At 37.3% G+C, this 21,103-nt stretch overlaps 1 protein-coding gene across 1 annotated transcript; it reads right to left on the bottom strand.

Moving 5' to 3' along the window:
• Positions 1-621: 621 nt before the first annotated feature.
• Positions 622-12,167, bottom strand: LOC139134387 (alpha-aminoadipic semialdehyde synthase, mitochondrial-like). Its single transcript, XM_070701249.1, has 13 exons — positions 11,937-12,167; positions 11,272-11,345; positions 10,854-10,981; positions 10,461-10,590; positions 9,736-9,846; positions 9,232-9,340; positions 8,571-8,647; positions 7,688-7,919; positions 6,132-6,227; positions 4,961-5,076; positions 1,709-1,797; positions 1,003-1,179; positions 622-737 (listed from the first exon to the last, which is right to left on the bottom strand). The coding sequence occupies exons 1-13, from the start codon at positions 12,165-12,167 to the stop codon at positions 622-624; spliced, it is 1,686 nt and encodes a 561-aa protein (XP_070557350.1).
• Between the last annotated feature and the right edge of the window lie 8,936 nt (positions 12,168-21,103).

Below are 21,103 nucleotides of genomic sequence, written 5' to 3'. Positions count from 1 at the left end.
CAGACACACACAGACACACACAGACACACACAGACACACACAGACACACAGACACACAGACACACACACACACACACATACATATATATATATATATATATATATATATATATATATATATATATATATATATATATATATATATATTATATGCGGTAACTAAGTTTTGGATAAATCGTATTACTTTTAATGTTATAGTTTCAGTATATATTGTATTGTGCATGTCACATTTGAATGCAAGTTCTACTGTTTTCCACTGGACGTTATGTTGACTACAAATGTTTTAATACAGCGACTTGCCTTTCAATTTTCATCCATATTCATAAAATGTAATCTATTTTTCATGTTCATTCCTCTGCATCTGCCAACAAAACGATGTCCGCGTGGAAGCAGATAGATTGAAAGATTCGTCGCTCGAGCGCCCAAGAGCGACGGATCTTTCACTCTAGAAAGGAGGGTGGTCTTCTCTAAAATCCAACGAGAAGTAAATCTAGTATCTATAGTAAAGGAGCAGTTGATCTACTGTTGGTGATAGTGGAGAGTCCTATTGTCGTTCATTATGCTGAAGCTTGTACTACTACATGGGATAACTCGCTCTCTTTTGACATTTCGACAGCCATTCTATTGTGGCTCCACATGTTCTGTGCTGGTGATGCCTTCCTCAATTAGGGTGTGTAAGATTGGCTGGTAGATGTCCTTGGTGAATGGTTTTACCATTCCTTTTTGGCCGATTTCACCTGAAGGTTAGAGCATAAAGAAACCGCACGGCAGTCGAACAGGCATTACGATGTGAAACATGCTGTATAGGTCTTCTAGCTTGCTTTTTTGCACAAAATCACGTCTTATGCTTTGGAGTTCAATTGATACATTTTACCGAACATGGCTGTCTGTCCTTACCTTTTGTGACCATGATAAGCTTGAAAGTTCCCTTTCAGAGAGCTTGTTCCAAAGTAGAGTAACATCCCTCCACCTCTTTCCCATTTCCCCTCAATGTACACTTACCATTCAATACCATGCGTGCAGCAATAGCACAGGGCAATGCAGTGCATTTTGCCATGGCGGAGAATCCGTCTGGGTCTCCGTAGATTACCATGTCTATGTTATGTGTAAACCTCTCATCATTTGGTCGCACTATGCCCACGTTATGTCTTAGAATAATCATGTCCCTCTCACCGGCACCTATAACACAGTTCGGGGAAAATAAGACAAGCCGTCACTAACTGTACACTCTCATGTCAGCGTATGTTTGTGGTACTGTCTTGATACACCAGGTCTGTCCATGGCTGCCACAACGTTAAATGCTCAGTGTTTGTTTGAGCGAGTAACATCTACGCTGCTACAATACACGTACCTTATTCCTGTCTTTAAGATATATACGCAAGTATAAATGACTTGGAACAGATAAATATAGACTGACTTTCGCAGGACGACGGCCTAGCAGACCCTTGATGATGCCATACAATATAACGGCAACAAGATACGATAAAGCACCTCTAACAGAAAGTTTTGACATGATCAAAAGCATATGTTTTTTAACAACTGATTGTGATGAATGTTGATGAGAATGGTTAAAAGTTACAGAACCTTAGCTTGAACCACTCGAAACTTAGAAGGTATCTTTCATATCCCTTGTGACACATCTAAACGTAAACTCGACGGTGCCAAACTTTTTGATGGGTGGCATTAAATCTTAGTCAAGCTGTCTTACCATACGACAGTTGTCGGTCCAGAAAGTGACATAGCGTATCGACGGGTGTCTTCTTTTTCGAGACAACCTCATTTGAGAGCAGCCGTAGCCTGAAAAAAAATATGTATGTAACCAACGTCACACAGAGAGCTACGTCATGGATGGGGGTTGTGTGCAAACTCACTAGGAAATATACATTGTAGGACAGTGTTCGTTAACTAGTCGTGGAAAATGGTAATCTTTATCAAGAATATAGTCAGTTATTTGCCTGGCTGCACCAACCAAAACCACTGATCTCTACCCTGCTGCTATTATTAGTTTTCAAACCCTGAGAAAACTGGTAAACATGTACGAGGAGAATAGCAACTACGCTGGCCACATTCATGTCGAGATGGAGTTGACAACACTATTAATCTCGTTGAGAGTATTCATTGTACCCAATTTATATAGATAATTTATATAAAAACTAAGTCAACGCATTGGTTTACTTCGTAGATTGCGTTCCTATATTCCTTTCGATGTCGTATGCTCTGGTATTATGGTCTTAATCAGAGTGCTTTAGATTATTGTTTGGAGTATGCTATATATTTTACAACGACTTGTAATCTTGATAAAAGTTTACACTCTTCAATAAAGAACGTTCCGTTACATTACCTTTTAAACTAGAAACTGATTTTCCTTCAGGCGCTTTATCTTTTACGTTTAATGTTATGTCAATTAGACAGAGAAGTTTTTATTTCATGGCTATATTGTTTCAAATGTATGAATGGTTCTGACCTACAATATTTATTTCATTTTTTCATCCCACAAGGTGATGTTCATGATCACTATACACGCTCTACTTCAACCTCGTCCGCATTGTTATGTACCTAGATGTGTTTTAAATGTAGAAAAACGTAGTTTTCATATTCGTGCCACCAAAGTTTAAAATTCTTTACCTTTCTGAAATCAGACAATTATCCAGCCAGAGTACATGCAAACGTAATTTGAAAGAAAAGCGACGTGCCTTTGTGATTTACTTTCTTTTTCTTTTTCTTTTTGTAAGCCTCGTTGAAAATTGCTTTACAGTAATTCGACTGCTCTACAAAAATGTTATTAAATAAATGAATCATAAATAAATAGTAAAATAAATAAATAAATAGAAAATTATAACACAATTTGATTCGCAGGTGATCTCTTCATGATTATGAATTATGTTACCATGCCATTATGGTAAGAGTTGCCTCTGCAAATTTAATATGATAATTTATTCAGTATCTTAGGCCACCGGCCTTTCATACAATAGGTTGAAAAATAAATATACAGACAAGTATAATGGGGCTTAATGTGAAAGAACTACAATGGAAATTGTACAGAGATAAACGTGAAGAAAGTCAAGTTTTCTCTAAAAGGCTACCTCTTAGTTTGAAACTATAATAAATAAACTTTGCCAGGTTTAATATGGTATGAGTATTTTCCGAGCTTAAAAGGCTAGAGTATTTCGTCAGTGATGGTTGATCATAAAAGAATGGTGAGAGGAATCTCTTCCTTAATTAAACAGAAATGAAATTCTGTTTCAACGTTAACTTGTTGCAAATCACACAACTGGCATAATCTGTTTTCTCTTGGCAAACCTTCAAAACGTCCACTCTCAATTAGTAGGTTATGATTCGAAATTCTAAATTTACAAAGATATAATCTAAATATCTCAATATTTATACATCTCAAATACTTTTCACTTGACAAATTATTTTTAAATAAACGATATGAATCCATCTTTGTGGATTTAGCCAATTCACTATGCCACAACTGTTGCCCAATATCAAGACATCTTTGTTTAAAATTGGAAATAAAAAGATATTCATTGCCCACAGCATGCGTCTCCCATGCAATGCCAAAACCATAACTAAATAAAAGGTCCTTGACCTTTTTGGCCCAACAATGGTAGCCTTTGTCTGCCATTTCACGTGAGTAATCATAGCATTGTTTGATATATCTATCATTATGACAGTGAATTAACTTTAACCAGTATTTAACAATACGTGGGAGACGAAGTGTTTTCAAAGGGTGTCTTCCAAGTTCGCCCAGGACAGCTATATTGCTTGCTCTTGGACTGACCTTAAGTATGTATTTACAGAATTCAGTCTGGATTTTTTCAACGTCTTTGCCTTCATGAAACCCCCATATTTCACAACCGTACATGAGTATGGGTAAAATTTTACAATCAAATATGCGTAAAGCAATATCTATATCTATGTTCTGAAACTGACTAAGACATCTTTTGACACTATACATAGCCTTTCTTCCTTGTTTAGCCAGGATTTCTTGTGTCTTTGTCCAGATTCCTGAACAAGACAGGGTCAATCCGAGGTAATCAAAATACGGTACTGACTGAATTTGTACCCCATTCAATTTCCAACTTTCGTAAGATTTCAGCCTTCCCCCATTCCTGAAAACCACAATTTTTGTCTTAGACACATTGACTTTAAGTTTCCATCTTCTACAATAAATACATAATTTGTCAAGCTGTCTTTGAAGTCCAATTACGGAGTTGCTTACAATAGTTAGATCATCAGCGAAGCAAAGATACAAGAGCTTCAAAATTCCTACATATACACCATTAAAGATGCCACTTTTAAGGGTTTCACCAAGATCATCAATAAAAAGATTAAATAATAAAGGGGACAATACAGATCCTTGCTGAACGCCATAGGTACATTGAAAAAAATCTGTAATCCCATGCGGTGTTCGCACACAGGATTTCACTGTTGTGTACATAGATTTTAACACTATTAGCATTTTACTTTTCATTTTACGTTTCAGTAACTTATGAAACAAGGAATCGCGGTCTACCCTATCGAATGCTTTCTCGAAGTCTATGAATGCACAATAGACACGAGATTTATGTTTTGAAAGATACTTCCATATTGTAGTGTCTAAAATATAAATATTGTCAATGGTGCTACGATTCTTCCTAAATCCAGCCTGAGCTTCAGACATTGGAGAATAAAGTTCAACAAAATCATTAAAACGTTGAAACATTACATTGCAAAATACCTTACCAATAACAGGAAGAAATGTAATTCCTCGGTAATTACATACAGAGTCGTAGGTCCCTTTCTTGAAAAGAGGGACAATCATACCTTTAACCCACTCTTCTGGGAAAATACCAGTTGCCTCTGCAAATTTAGTATATATCACTTCAAATTTTAAAATGCAAGGTGCAATAGCGTCACGTGTGCAGACACACACATGCTAACTGACTGCACGGCATTGCAAGGGACTGTGGCCTACCTCACAATGCCATCCAAAATCTTCTCGTTGCCGTCAACTCTTTTCAGGACTAAATCCATCAGGGAGTCTGTCGATATACCAGTATCCTGACCCAGCAGGACACACATCAAGTCTCTCTGTGTGAAAAACAAACAAAGCAATCTGATGACTATAAAACTCATCTTCAGTGTCTTACACTTGGAGTAGCCTAGTCCTATTGCTTGGCTTTTCTCGGCGACAGTTCCTAGCCATGGTCAAGCGACTAGTCTGAGGGCGAAAGAGTTCACCCCACGATCTACGCAAATGCCTAACGCTAACGGGACAGTCTGTTGAAGTTGATTCCTTCAGTTTATTCTGTCTTGACAGTTGTATGCCTACAGATTCGGAGCAAGTCTACACTTGGAGGTATACACAGGTCGTCATGATGAATGAGAGATGTACACTCTCTTCTGTGTCTCCAAATCCTGACTTTGAAAACTTTTTTATGATTTCATTGACAGTCAGACCGCGAATACTAATGTTTAAATATTGTCGCTCATTTGTTTTATAGAATGCTCTACGATAGCAACGTTCGCTAACCAAGCAATGCAGTCTTTCTTCACCAAGTCACAACATACCGTAAAGGTCTTTTTGACTGGCCATCATATACTGAGTATTTCAGAAATGAAGATGAATGCTGCAATAATATCAATTATTTCAGACTTAATTGACACCCGGATAACTATACTTCACCATACCACAACTATTAATTCACTATACTATTACTATTAATTCCCCATATTGTAACTATTAATTCACCATATTGTAACTATTAATTCACCATACTATAACTATTAATTCACGACACTATAACTATTTAATCAATATCCTATGACTATTAATTGACTATAATGTGTACAGAGTGAACAAGAAAATCTCTATAAAACATTTGTGACAAACTGATATACATTTTGAATATATTACATAAAATACTAAATGCATACATATGTCATAAACACATGCATACAATCTCTGTTGGTAATATTGGTGCCCTCTGGGTGTTTTGACAAAACACGTGCACCAAAGTGCCACTACGTAACATGTAGGATTAGCAATCTGACTAACGATAAATCTACACAAACTCAAACTCAAACTCAGCAATGCAGAGACACAGTGAAGTACTTTCTACTCTTTGTCATGGCTGGTGTCTTACCCATGTAATCATAGCGGTAGTGGATTGTAATGCCGTGTGTTCTTTATCACTGATCAGACCACAGGCCTGGAGACCCTTCATCATCCTACTGTATCCCTGTAATTGAAAGATAAAAAAACCCGAGCGAAAATGTTGTTTTGACGAGACGGACGATTCTCCATTGCGAAGGTACAAATGGTACCTATAGGTGCCGATTTACATTCATTTGTCCATTTCACTATATCAATTTTGGTATAAACTATCGATTTTGGTTTAAATTCAACTGTGGGATACATAATATGGGCTGTTTTTTCACATTTATATTAATTATTTCAAATCGTGCTTCCAAGCTCTGCAAGCTGCACATTCAAAAATACAACAGTAGGAAATGCAGTCCATGAAGAATTATACTTTTACCACCACTGAAAGTCATAATTTACGGCTGCAAGCTGTCAAAGAAATGACTAGAAATGCAGTTTATAAAGTACGTTTGCTGTCTCTCTATCCGATGACATGACAATCACTCCAAATGAACCTCGAAATGCACTGGTGGCAACGAGACCAAACGGGCAAGTTGCTTTAAGGTTTGTGAGCATTTTGATGTTTGTAATGTATGTATGTATGTATGTATGTATGTATGTATGTATGTATGTATGTATGTATGTATGTATGTATGTATGTATGTATGTATGTATGTATGTATGTATGTATGTATGTATGTATGTATGTATGTATGTATGTATGTGTGTGTGTGTGTGTGTGTGTGTGTGTGTGTGTGTGTGTATGTATGTATGTATGTGTGTATGTATGTATGTATGTATGTATGTATGTATGTATGTATGTATGTATGTATGTGTGTGTGTGTGTGTGTGTGTGTGTGTGCGTGCGCGTGCGTGCGTGCGTGCATGCATGCATGCATGTCTGTCTGTATGTATGTATGTATGTATGTATGGATGGATGGATGGATGTATGTATGTATGTATGTATGTATGTATGTATGTATGTATGTATGTATGTATGTATGTGTGTGTGTGTGTGTGTGTGTGCGTGCGCGTGCGTGCGTGCGTGCATGCATGCATGCATGTCTGTATGTATGTATGTATGTATGTATGTATGGATGGATGGATGGATGGATGGATGGATGTATGTATGTATGTATGTATGTATGTATGTATGTATGTATGTATGTATGTATGTATGTATGTTGTGTGTGTGTGTGTGTGTGTGTGTGTGTGTGTGTGTCGTGCGCGTGCGTGCGTGCGTGCATGCATGCATGCATGTCTGTATGTATGTATGTATGTATGTATGTATGTATGGATGGATGGATGGATGGATGGATGGATGTATGTATGTATGTATGTATGTATGTATGTATGTATGTATGTGTGTGTGTGTGTGTGTGTGTGTGTGTGTGTGTGTGTGTATGTATGTATGTACTATATATATGTATGGATGGATGTATGGATGTATATGTATATTACAGCACCGTGTCGTTAGATATATATATATATATATATATATATATATATATATATATATATATATATATATATATATATATATATATATAACAACACCTTATGTCGTAACGTCTTCTTCAATATTGTATTAGCCGACATGATGCCGTATTGTTTCTTGTAGATAGTGGAATCTCTGTTCGGAAAACCTTCCATAGTTAATCCTGGAAAGATATCCGTTTCTTCTGCATTGTCCATCAGAGAGCCCCCTGGTGGAATGTCGACAACCTGGCCATTTTCCAGGTATTTGGCTCCACGTAAGGTGTTGAGAAAGGACCAGCGGGGGCTCCAACTGTCAAAAATACAAAAATGTCGAGTATGCTGCATGTTTATTGTACTCACACAACAAACTACAAACTTCATCGTTTGGAAAGCAACTTAATATACTAGTTCATGATAAAAAATGATACTTCAATAAAGTCACAGCTACATATCCATCATGCTCTGCGTTTATGTAACACTGAAAACGAAGAAGTTAGCGAATTTGTCAAACATTATTTTTATAATTTCCTGCTCAACAGAACACATACAGTGAGGGTAATAAAGTATTTATTCTATATCTTATTATTTTTCAAAGTCATTGAAGTCATTCTGTATTGCTAATTGTTCTCATTTATGATAAAAACCTTTGTAATAATTTCACTTGCAACAGTGACATCACACTGAAAATGTATCACATGTGGTCTTGCCTGCTTATGTCAATTTTATGATGTACAGTGAAACCTGTCTAAACCGAACCCTTTCTAATCAGGAAACCTGTCTAAACTGAACCATTTTCCCAGTCCCATTGCAATAGAACTCTATATTAAAAGGACCTTTATTAACCAAACACCTCTCCATACCAAACAATGTTCTCAGTTCCTGAAGGGTTCGGTTTAGACAGGTTTTACTGTATAACGTTAGACAGGGTTTGATATCAGTAAGGGGGAATTGGTTAACGTACCTGAACTTGTATCTGAGTGGATTATTTGAGTATTCGGGCCCTGGGTTTCCTCCAGCGTAAGAGACAAAGGATTTGACCTACACATATTTGTGACACAAAATCGGAATTAACTTTAACAAACATTCAGAATAAAGGTAGACAATATTTTTGTTCGATAGGATAGGATAGGCTGGAGTTTGTTGTGTAAAACGTCATCCGGGGCTTGTTTTTGGGAACTCAAATGTTCACAAGGATTAGCTAGTGTGTTAATTTTGTGAGGTCATTAGGAAACCTTGATTTATTTTTTGTTTTGGTATTTTTTGTGAAAATCGAATATTTTTCCAATATAGCAAACATAGGCTACGGCGGCCATCTTGATTTGCAAATGGTTTTCAATTTTTGGTAATTTGTTTCTATTATCATTAAATTTGCATGGTGACGTCTGATTTTAAATCGTGATATGAAAGAATATTGAGTCGAATTCCTTGAGAGATGGTTGGGGAAATATTTAAAAAAATTTCTATTTTGAGGCGTACATTACCTTAAACCGGTAAGTAGAGTGATGTTAAAGAAGGGCAGTCTTACTATGTAGGATGCATTTATTGCAACTCTCTCAACCAAGTTTTGCCCGTATATAATGAGTGTGCGCATGTGCATATACGTGACTGCGCGTGTCACTTACTGTATATCCTTGAGCGGCAATCTCATGGAAACATTTCATGGCCAGCATATGGTTAATACCTGGGTGAAATCCAACCTCGTTGACAACGGTGATACCAGCGTCTGCAGCACTGTCAAGGTAAAAGGCTAAAAGGGTCATGACAGCTCTGTCAGATTACGGAAAATGTCCCTAATGATTCGTTACAGGAAAAAAATAACTAATTAAGAGTAGAGATGTCAATGATACAGTCTCTATCAATTGACATATTTGTCGCAGGCCACTGATCTGCACTTATGATATACAAGTATTTGCATTTTCAGTTAAGCCTCCTCTCGCTCAAGATGATTTTACAGCTGTGTTAGTACATTCATGGACTTCAAACTTTCTGAGCAAACGAATTCTGGCGGAGAAATGTTGATCGATATCAACAACACTGAGGCCGTTTGTTAACGTATACTCATTAGAAATATACATATGGTGTTTGTCGTAAGCACGACAGCAGATTTGGCAATGGTGATGTCATACCTCTGGTGAAGTTCCGCCATGGCTGGTGTGACGTAGCTGGCAGTGACCATGTTGGTCTTCTCTTTAATACACAGTTCCAAGACCGCTGGATGTAACGAGTACGGCAATAGACTGAAAAGTGAAATACATTGTGTCTTCATAAAATGTGAAATTCATGTGTTTGGTTTATAAAATCCTCGCCTCTTTTCAGATTATTGGTACAATTCAAGCACTGCTAAACCTGTAAGATTGTACTTTCCAGACGACGATTTTACTAAAAGGCGGGAGAACAAACTTCACATGGTTTGACTACAAACGTAACATATGCTACATCCTCCCACTAGTAATATTTGTTTCGGCCAACATCAAAGGGAACATATGTAAAACAACTGTGGAGTTTGGGATATTTTTTCCAGTTTATCACCTTAAACAAAAGCACCACAGGGTCACTGAAAAATGCTTTGCCATTTTGCTCATAAAAACAATTCAGATGTAGTGATTCCGAAAAAAAAACGCCAGTCAACGTTCTATTAATTAAGTGATTGCCACTCATACAGGTTTTAATATAAACTTGTGCTATGAAAGATCACATGTACGAAAATATATGACAGAGGTTCACAGATAAAGTATCTTTTGGTCATCACTGAATAAGATGTCCTTTCAGATCAAAGTTCAAGCAGACCATGCCCATTTTTTCTATCATAAACAACGCTTGTGTACCACTTGAATTTTCGTCGAGTTCATACCTGACAACCAGGTCATGATCTTTGACCAGTTTGTGTAGGGAATCTCTGTGTTTCTGTACATCAACGTCACAAGCTGTAGAATTCTTATATTTATTAGCCAATTTCTCAGCTTTTGACAGTGTTGCAGAAGCTGAAATAGTTAGACGGAGGAAATCATTGATGACATGGATCAATAAACTTGAAATTCAAACTCATAGGCATTGATGTTTGTTCAAATTGGCAGAATGGACCCAGACTATGGGGCGATGTCAAAAGTTCAATGAAGGATAAAAAAACATATACTTTAAAAAATAAGGAAGAAATGCAATGTTTTTGTTTCCATTCTATTGTATGACTCTCTTAGTGATTGACTCTGATACTTGGCAGTTTCTTTGCCCGATGTCGATCACATACCTATCGTAACGGACAAGTTTCTGTCCCTCATGAGGAACTCAACCAACGGGGGTGAGACATAGCCAGCTCCAAGCACTAGAACCTTCTTCCAGGCAGAAAATGATGGCGCTGTATACGCACGACGTCCCCTGTAAAGATAGGCCGAGTTGGTAAGTTTTGTATGATACTTTCATGGAAATACAATCATTGCGTAAACTGTAGCTTATCATCTACCCTTACTATCAATTAGCCTAGATTCTATTCGTCCCCTTGCCTCCGTACCTCCGAATAGAATCTAGGCTGACTGTCAATGTACACTAGTACTTTTAGTGATCAAACATCACCAGATGTGTAGGCTTTTGTTTTTGGTGACAGAGTTCGTCTGTGAGACTATTATACACACGTGGGTGATTTTCTCCAGTTTCGAAGGTTCACTTACTGTTCGTGCTGTCTTCTTAACTCTTCAATATTGCGGTACTTGGAACTAAGTTCAGGATGATAGCAAAGGACAGCCTGCAGACAGGAAACAACCACGAAAACACACACAAGTTGTATAACAAATTTCCAGGCACATGTATAATACATGTAAATACATCAGTTTGTGTATTACGATGCAATGTACGTACATGTCCAGACGGAGCCCAATCCATTAGGCCCTGTCTGAGGACGAAGAATGTCAGGACTAAGGAAGTTTTCATATGCTCTGTCAGAATCAATGCCAGTAAACATTTAAAAGGCAGATTTTTCACGATTTTTTTTAAAACTGTATACGGCAAGCACGGTATGGAGGGCTCACGTGAAAGGGATTAATGTAATAATCTTTGATCAATTTTAAATAATTATGTAGATAATGGGTATGTTTCCAATATTGTTCAAGAATTTAAGGATTTTCCACGAGTACACATCCTTGTTATGATGCTGAAAGTTTCTCGCTACAGAAACTTTTTTGTTGTCTTGATATTTTTATTCCTCATTTTGTTGAACCAGGTGAGCGATAGCTTTCGTAAACAAAAAACCTGCTGGTGCATCAAGCCGTAGAATTACACCCTTTATTCTACGACCAACCCATATATGTATGATACCCAATATTTCTATGTACATTACCTGCGTTGAGCATTCTCTTCTATTGGATGGCTGTACCAACACTTTGATTCCACTCTTTATGCGGACTTGCTGTTGACCCGACCGTGTCTTTCTCTCCCAAACCCTGCCATCCTCTCTGTGTAGTCCGACCACCACGGATCGTTCACTTAGCTGCATAAAATCTCTGATTGCTCGTCTTTTGGCGGCAGTTGCCACATTCCTGTGCAGACATTGGGTACGATTCGTCCACATCGTTTTCGTAATGGTCAAACGCTTGATAAACGGATTCAGTTTTGAAAGGGAGGTGTCCAGCTGCTTTTCACTCAATCGTAATGCACAGAGTAGGAGGAATTCTCTCTATGGCAAACTAGATTGCGATGTTGTGTCAAACGACGCGCTGCTGCACAAATGTGGTTACTACTGTCAATAATGTAGAAAGAGAAAAAAAGGAATAAAAGAGAGGGAAAAGAGAGACAATCATCAAGAATATGACCTTTGAGTCGATCGTCAACATTTGACAGTGAGAATAAACAAGTCATCGTTGATGACACAGTCCCCGCTTGTCCATTTTGTTATAATCTTTGGTGTCTAGGTAGCTGTGGTCTAGGTAGCTGTGGAATGACATTGATGCAACGGGTGCATCAGGCCTGTGACTTGCATAATAAAGTAATCTGAGGAACGTTCAATAAAATTGACCCATCTCTGCCGGTAATGACCACTGAAGGAACTTTTGATTACATCACACATAACGATGCCCTCACTGCCTCTAGTGTCATGATGGCACGTACTATACACATGGTTTGGTGGAATTTTCGAAATGCTATGGGATCGGGTATGTTGTTGTAATCAGCCATCAGCCATTTCGAATCATATAATGAAACAAATTAATGTGCACAAGAATGCAGCCATAGTATTTTATCTTCGTATCATGTTTGAACAAAATCAGTCCATCGAGGGACAGTGACCTATGTTTATGTTTCAAAGACATAAAAAAATCACACCAAAATTGAAATCAAATGGCTGTCTATTGACCATATGGATCATAGCACAAAATTAGTAGACATGCATATGTATGCCATAGTACTTTATCTTTGTACCAAGTCTCAACAACATTGGTTAAGGAATATTTGCATATGATTAAACCTCAAAGACATGAAAAAATCCAAAAATGACCATCGGGCAGCGATATTGGAAAAAAATGACAATCTGGCAGCCATATTGGAACATGTCACGAAATAAATTGACATGTACGGTATGCCATAGTGCTTGATCTTTTTGCCAAGTTTGGACAAAATGGGTGTAATGACCTTTGAATTACGCTTCAAAGACATGCAAAATTCCAACAAAATGGCAGTTCTGCAGCCTTATTGGATCCTATCGCAAGGTTAATTGATACATGCATATGCATGCCATAGTACGTGCTTTGCCTTTGTGCCAAGTTTGAACAAAATCGGTTCAAGGATGTTTGAGTTACGGTTCAAAGACATGAAAAAATCGCAAAAAAATGGCCGCCTGTCAGCCATATTGGATCATTTCACGAAATAAATTGGTGTTCATATGGAGGGCATACTGTTTTGCTTTGTGACAAATTTGAACAAATCGGTTCAAGGGTGTCTGAGTTATGGTCTAAAGACATGAAAAATCACAACAAAATGGCTGCCTCACGCCCATATTGGATTGTATCGCAATATAATTTGACATGCATCTGTAGGTCATAGTGCTATGCCTTTGTGCCAAGTTTGAACAGAATCGGTTTGAGGATGTATGAGTTATGGTTCAAAGACACGAAAAATCGCAAACAAAATGGCCGCCTCGCGGCCATATTGGATCGTATCGCAAACTAATTTGACATGCACATGTAGGCATTAGTGTTATGCCTTTGTGCTAAGTTTGAACAGAATCTGTTCAAGGATGTCTGAGTTATGGTCCAAAGACATGAAAATCGCAACAAAATGGCCGCCTCGCGCCCATATTGGATCATATCGCACAATTATTTGACAAGGATATGAAAGCCATAGTGTTATGCCTTTGTGCCAAGTTTGAACAGAATCTGCTCTAGGATGTCTGAGTTATGGTCCAAAGACATGAAAAATCGCAACAAAATGGCCACCTCGCAGCCAAATTCGATCGTATCACAAAATAAATCGACGTGCATCTGTAGGTTATAGTGCTATGCCTTCGTGCCAAGTTTGAACGAAATTGGTTCAGCAGTGTCTGAGAAACTGTTGATGACGGACGGACGGACGGACGGACGGACGGACGCACAGACGGGACCCAATCTATAAGTCCCCGCCGGACTTTGTCAGTGAGAATAAAAAAAATCATCGCGTAAATTAAATTACACCGTCACTATGAAAAGCCTTGAAAATAAATGTGTGCACATCCATGACACCAAAAGAGTTCAACTGTGACTTTATCCGCATGAGTTTAGTTCAGATGTTACAAAGGTTTAGTTTGACAACCAATATCACACGCCTAAAATGAACTACATTTCTTTGATGTTTTTCTGAGTCGTTAGTCCTTGGTTGTAGAGTCTGCTGATACCAGTAAAGCTTTGATACCAGTAAAAGTCTCGGTTGCTGTCCTGTTTTTAGATAACCACAGCTATGAAGTCAAGTCAATGTACACTATACAGGCCAATACTGTGTTTGATATTGAAGTAGGTCTACGAGACTTTGTCGAAAGTGTTCCACTTACCTGCAATAGCTTCCTTGCCCTTTGTATCTACTAATAAACTGCAACAAAGCTTAAAACCTGCTGGCATACTCACGGTACTGGCATGTATACAAGTAGGCCTGCGGGACGGAGCAGTGAGTCGCTACTTGGTGCACTTGTACCCTGGACAGTCCAAACTACAAAGCACAAACTCTACAGTTTATCGGTAAGTCACGGGAAGGGCCAAAAGTGTCAATTTTATCAAGGTTGCTTTGAGCACTTATAACGATATATCAAAGTGAAGCTCGAGTATTGACATTTTTGAAAGACTATTGTATTATGAATTATTTGATTCATGATTTGTATGAAATCCCTTTTAATTTGTTTGCGCCAATTGTATGTTTGTGTGTAATTTTGTCTTTTCTGTTTTTTGCGGAGCCTATAATTGGGAATTTATTCCCACTGGTCGTCCAAATATATAAAATATAAAGATTTAAGTTTACAAGGTAAAAAATCTACATGGGGCAAACAAAGGATTTGATTGGAACTGCAGTGCATATGTTTACACCCTGCCCAAGGCAGTGTCTCGAACGTGGTCTGATGTCCACGTCGCAAAATTGTAAGTGTGCCCCTGTAACCTCCACAAATGTAATAATCTCCACAAATGTAATATCAACCACAATTGTAATAAAATCAATCACAAATGTAATAAAACAGTCAACCATTAATGTAACAACCCGCAACCACAAATGTAATAAAAATATTAACCATAAATGTAATAACACTCAACCATAAATGTAATAAACTTGAACTTGCACATGTGATCATTTGTTTATCAATGCCCTGAGTAAATAATAACTTTAATAAGACTAGTGTAATGTTATTGCATACTTTCCTGAAACTAGGTTTCCTTTCCGAAACACAGAATAGAATACTTTGAGAACGCTATCAGAAAACGGCGAGGTACTGATCAAACCGTTAGATAATGGAAGTGAAACAGCAGTTCTAGACACTGATAATTACATAATAAGGAAGCGTCAAAATAACTCGTCAACCAGTTATACCACACAAAGTTTATTACGGATGACTCGGAACAAATAACAGAGAAATATAAAACCTTATAACAGAAACTTACGACACAAAACATGTTGACAAGAACATATATTTCAATCTAGTAAAAAACAATACGAACACTACCATGAACACGGTAGAACAAAATTAGACATCCTGGCATCCCTAGTGAAGGAACAAACTTCAAGTGGGACAACATAGGAATACAGACAATCTATCGATTATTCCACACAATTTATCCACTGAAGACGAATTTGAGGAGATTGATTAAGAAAGTACGGCAATTTTCGAAAAAACGGCGTTAAAGGATCGTAGTGTTAGACAGTCTTCCCCACTCTGGAGTAGAGACTGCACTGACACTCAGATTACAGCTGTGTCTAGCCATGGCCAGTCAGTTCTGTACACAAAACAGGGAAACGTAAAATACACTTTCAAATATGCAAAACACACTAAACGCAAACAATTAAGAAATGAATAATGTGTGGAGTTGCTTTCCTTATTACATAGATCAATATTTAAGGGCTAATTCCTCAATTGCAACGACAAAATAGATTTATTACATTTATGGTTTACAAGTATTACATTTATGGGTGATTTTTTTATTACATTTATGGTTACCATTTATTACATTTGTGGTTGGTGTTTTTATTACATTTATGGTTGATTTTTGATACATTTATGGGCGATATTACATTTATGGGTGCATTTCATTAGAATTGTAGTTGATATTACATTTATGGAGATTATTACATTTGTGGAGGTTACATGCCCCTGCCGAGGAATACGTACACATATTCCTGGACCCATTTTTTGCTCACGTGTTTACACACGTGAGCATATGTCGCAGCGATGTCTGTCTGTCTGTCCGTCTGTCTGTCTGTCCGTCTGTGTGTCTGTCTGTGTGTCTGTGTGTCTGTCTGTCTGTCTGTCTGTCTGTCTGTCTGTCTGTCTGTTGGTCCGATATCTCAAAAACGGCTTATCAGATCAGAATCAAATCTGGTACATATATTTAGTTAGCAAATGGCAAGAACTGATTAGTTTTTGGTGGATGTGGCTTGCATTCTTTTTGCTCATTTGCATAATTAATGATTTTAGAAAAACGGATATATATAAAAAACGACTACACACAATTTGATGAGATTTGCTACAAATGTTGATCACACCAAGATATATCAGCAGTGGGAACCATTAAGGGGTGTCATGAAAGATAAATGCTAATTTGCATATTAATGAACTTTCCTAACTTGGGATATATGTCTGATTTGACTCGATCAAAATTAACCAAACTTGGTATGTATATTAAAGATACTATGATTTAACATTATTAAAAGTCATTAAGCGTTTTAATTTCAGCCAATTCCTAATTTTGCATATTCAATGAACTTTGTTAATTAGGAATATATATTTGAAATGACTTGACCAAAGTTGATGAAACTTGCTACATGTATTGAAGCCACTATGATACAATATTTAGGAAAGTCATTAAGCATTTTTATTTCAGCCAATTCGGAATTTGCACATTTAATGAACTTTCCCAGGGATATATATCTGAATTAACTTGATTGTAGTTGTTGAAGCTTGCTATATACATCAAAGATACTGTGATATAACATTATTGAAAGTCAAAAGACTTTTTTACTTAAGCCAAAACCTAATTTTAATATTAAATGAATTTTCATAATTAGGGATATTTATCTGAATTGACTTGATCAAAATTGATGAATCTTACTATGTACATTAAAGACACTATAATACAATATTATTGAAAGTCATTAAGCATTTTCTCTTCAGCCAATTCCTAATTTGCATATTTAATGACCTTTCCTAATTAGAGAGATATATCTGAATTGACTTGACCAAAGTTGACAAAACTTGCTACATATATTGCAAATACCATGATACAACATTATTGACAATCATTAAGCATTTTTACTTAAGTCAATTCCTTATTTACAATTTTAGTAAACTTTGCTTATTAGGGATATATACTGGCATTTACTTGATCAAAGTTGGCAAAACATGCTATGTACATCGATGATTATACCAGGTACTAGGTCAAAACAATATCGAAAATCATTTCACATTTTCATGTCAGCTAATTTATAATTTGCATATCTAATGAGCTTTCACAGCTCGACATATATGGCTTGAAGGACTTGGCCAACGGTAATTACACTTGCTGGATAAAATGGTGATACAATAAGAGCAGTCAAATAACTTTAATATTTTTATTTCAGCTAATTGCATATTTGTATACTTCATGACCTTTTAGAATTAATCGGCGGTGATTATTGTTCATTATGTTGATCATAATAACTTCAATGAATTTGCAAACATGTGGCAAAGATTCAAATTTACACATAACTTTAATATATAATAAAATACGTGAGCATTTTCAGTTCATATCTGGTTATAACATTCGTTGTCGAGCATACACAATCGTATCTGGGCGACTCTCACTCAGGCGTCTGATATGGGCTAACGTTCATCCAGCATACAGTTGACGTAACGCGTCCGCTTGCCCTTCTGCTTATGCTATGGAAAAGATATGTGTGACTGGGATGAGAAAGTGCCACTGTCTCACCAATGGCGAGACTCTGCTAGTATTCCAACGTCTACCTGGTGAGAAATTCTGGTCATCACCAACATTTGGTGAGAACTGTATGGCAGCCTGATTCTCACCTGTCTTATGGAAAATTGTCACTGTTCTACATTGAGACTTGCAATTCTCACTAGTCACTGGTGAGACTGAACGGAGTAAATGACGTCAGTATGACACCTTTATACGTATACCGAAACTGCACATTAATCAACTCGTCTCACTATTGTCCTTTTAACAAGATGATGGAACTTTTAATGTATTTCTTTGCGTAGGAAAATGCTTGACACATTTTAAGGCGAAAAAAGGTGCCAGTTCTCTCTGCACATTCATGTCCTCAGTTTCGCTCCATATCACCGTACTGTATATATAACGTGTTAATTAAAATCACGACGTAGCATTTCATTTGTCATTAATTTATTTTATAATTCACTTTAATAGCAATGCAGTTCACGTGGCTTGAGTTAAGAAACCAATACCTTACACGTTTTTGACGCCCGCTGAGTTAACCCCTCCTCGCCATCCTCGAAGAAATTACGTAGGTCGTGAGCCAACTTTTATTATTGACGGCCCCTGAAGGTTGAACAATAAGCTTATCTTAGCCCATACATGGCCTCATATCATACACACCGTGTAGTCCGTGTCTCTCATATTCACAATTCGCAAAGCAAAAAAAAAAAAAAAAAGACACATAATTATCGCTATTGCATAAAGTCAAATAAACTCTTTTTCTGTTTTTTCCCCTTTTTTATCTTTTGCCTGCAACCCGTACCATACCCCAATGCTTCCTCAAGGTATGCAGTCTCTCCTTTTTATTACCTCTATGGTCAAACCATATATCACCAAGGGCTATCAACAAACCTATGATCTCACTGGCTGATCAGGTAAAGCACGCCATCTAGCGACAAACATCCGATTAGAACCAAATTTTAACATGCATTGTTGAGCAAGAACATATAACATAGTCCGGAGGGATCGTGCATAGAATGTCGCGTAGGCTTATGCAAGGGACCCATATGGAAACCGAGAGGGCCACTTTTGCACTGATCTTTCTTGCTTTGCAAACATTTGCATTGCTTCATTTGTATTGCAGAACAAATATCGATATTTAAAGGGGATATACGACTTTGAAACATTTCCGAGTCTGCTGTGTGAGCTTCTTATATCCCGACAGGTTCGGTCACATGATGTTGAAGAAACTGTCGATGGTGCACATCTTTAAATTTAAATAAACCATAAGATGGTCTAACATAATGATTAACCGTACTGTATCATTTAACTATCAACGTTTGGTGAAAACTGTCAAGAGAAATGACTGATAAATGATCAACCAGTTCTCCTAACCGCCCCGATCTGGGAGAAGTAATTGCTTCACCATCACGTAGGTCCTAAGATTAACTACACTGGTTTTGATAGTTTCCACTTTTTTTTTCTTAATCACAGTGTATCAACTTGATTTTCAAGAGTTTCCCCCAAACTACTCGATACTCGACCTTTTAACGCGACCTTTGTTTTTTGTCAGGTGTCATTGTCAATACGACAGGCAATTTTCGACTACGCTGGCAACATACAAATAAAGGCCTGTTCTATTAAGCAGAACAGCGGATATGTTAAACATTCTTGTCGCAGAGACCAAAACATGTTGTTGACTCGCACGTGGACTATAGTTGCTCACAAAATTTTCAACAACTACCGTTGGTAGGACTATAATTTGTACAGTAACTTGATATGAACCAGTAAATCAATGTCCTGCTTTGGACGATTTTCATGTAATATACATCAACATGGAGATCCAATGCGCAAATTTCAAAGAATATTTAGGCGTGCAGCTGAAAAGGCTGTACTCGATCTGTGTATATAGTATGTAGGCTGGGCATTTCAGTCAGAAGTCGGTCGGCAAAATCTTGAGGTCTTGAGATGCAAATAATTATCGGTTCATATTATCAGTGCAACAGTTCACGCAAACGAATAGCGACCATAGAGCTATACATCTCCGCTTCAGGTGTGCCCTAAGTTAACAGGGTTTTGTGATAGTTTGTTGTTTGACCTGCACATTCCTTATATAAAAACGATGGGGTGGGGGCGGGAGGAATCAAACTAAAAAAATTGTTGACGCAAATTCTACTGATTATCTTATTAGTTTCGGTTTAGGCTGCGTTCACAAATAACGATTAGGGGGGGGGGGCTGGAGGAATCTCGATTGAAATCTTATTTTTTTTCAGATCCCCCCCTAAGTACCCTAAAAAATTTTCAAATGCCCCCCCTCTATATGGTCAAAATTTTTCAAGTCCCCCCCCCCCAGCTATCACAGGCCCGCATATTTGTAAAGGATGTGAGCGCAGAAAAATAACATGTATTGCGCCGTTCTGCTCACAGGTGTTCAACACTACCTGTATTAGCACTTTGTATAGTCATATTCCCAAGGCAAGTTCTTTAAATGCATAAGTGAATTTTTCAGATTTATTGGTCTAAAAGCCAACTTGAGTTAATCAAACTCTGGCCAGGTCAATTGCTCCTGTTGAAGAGCACACAAAATGCAATCATGAGAGAGTAGGAAAATTGTGAATTCTGGCTAATTACCGTATTGCACAGTGACCTACCAAAAAATTGTTTCAAAACTACAAGACCTATATGAATTAGATGCTACTCAAAATTGACAATACCGGAAGATTAAAATATTCCATCAAATAAATGTTTTAATCTCTGAAATTTTGGGTGTGATAATTGCAAATTTGGTTAAAAAATAAATAATTCCATTTGGTCACATATTTTTTCTTTTAGTCTTTACTATTCAAAGTTTTACTTCTGTATCATTTTATAATAAGAGTTTGAAAATTTAGAAAATCAAGCATGGTGACCCCAT

Source organism: Ptychodera flava, chromosome 6 (assembly GCF_041260155.1).
Source record: "Ptychodera flava strain L36383 chromosome 6, AS_Pfla_20210202, whole genome shotgun sequence".
NCBI lineage: Eukaryota > Metazoa > Hemichordata > Enteropneusta > Ptychoderidae > Ptychodera > Ptychodera flava.
The sequence above is the reverse complement of the archived record's forward strand: the minus strand, read 5'-3'. Positions and strand labels throughout refer to the sequence as shown.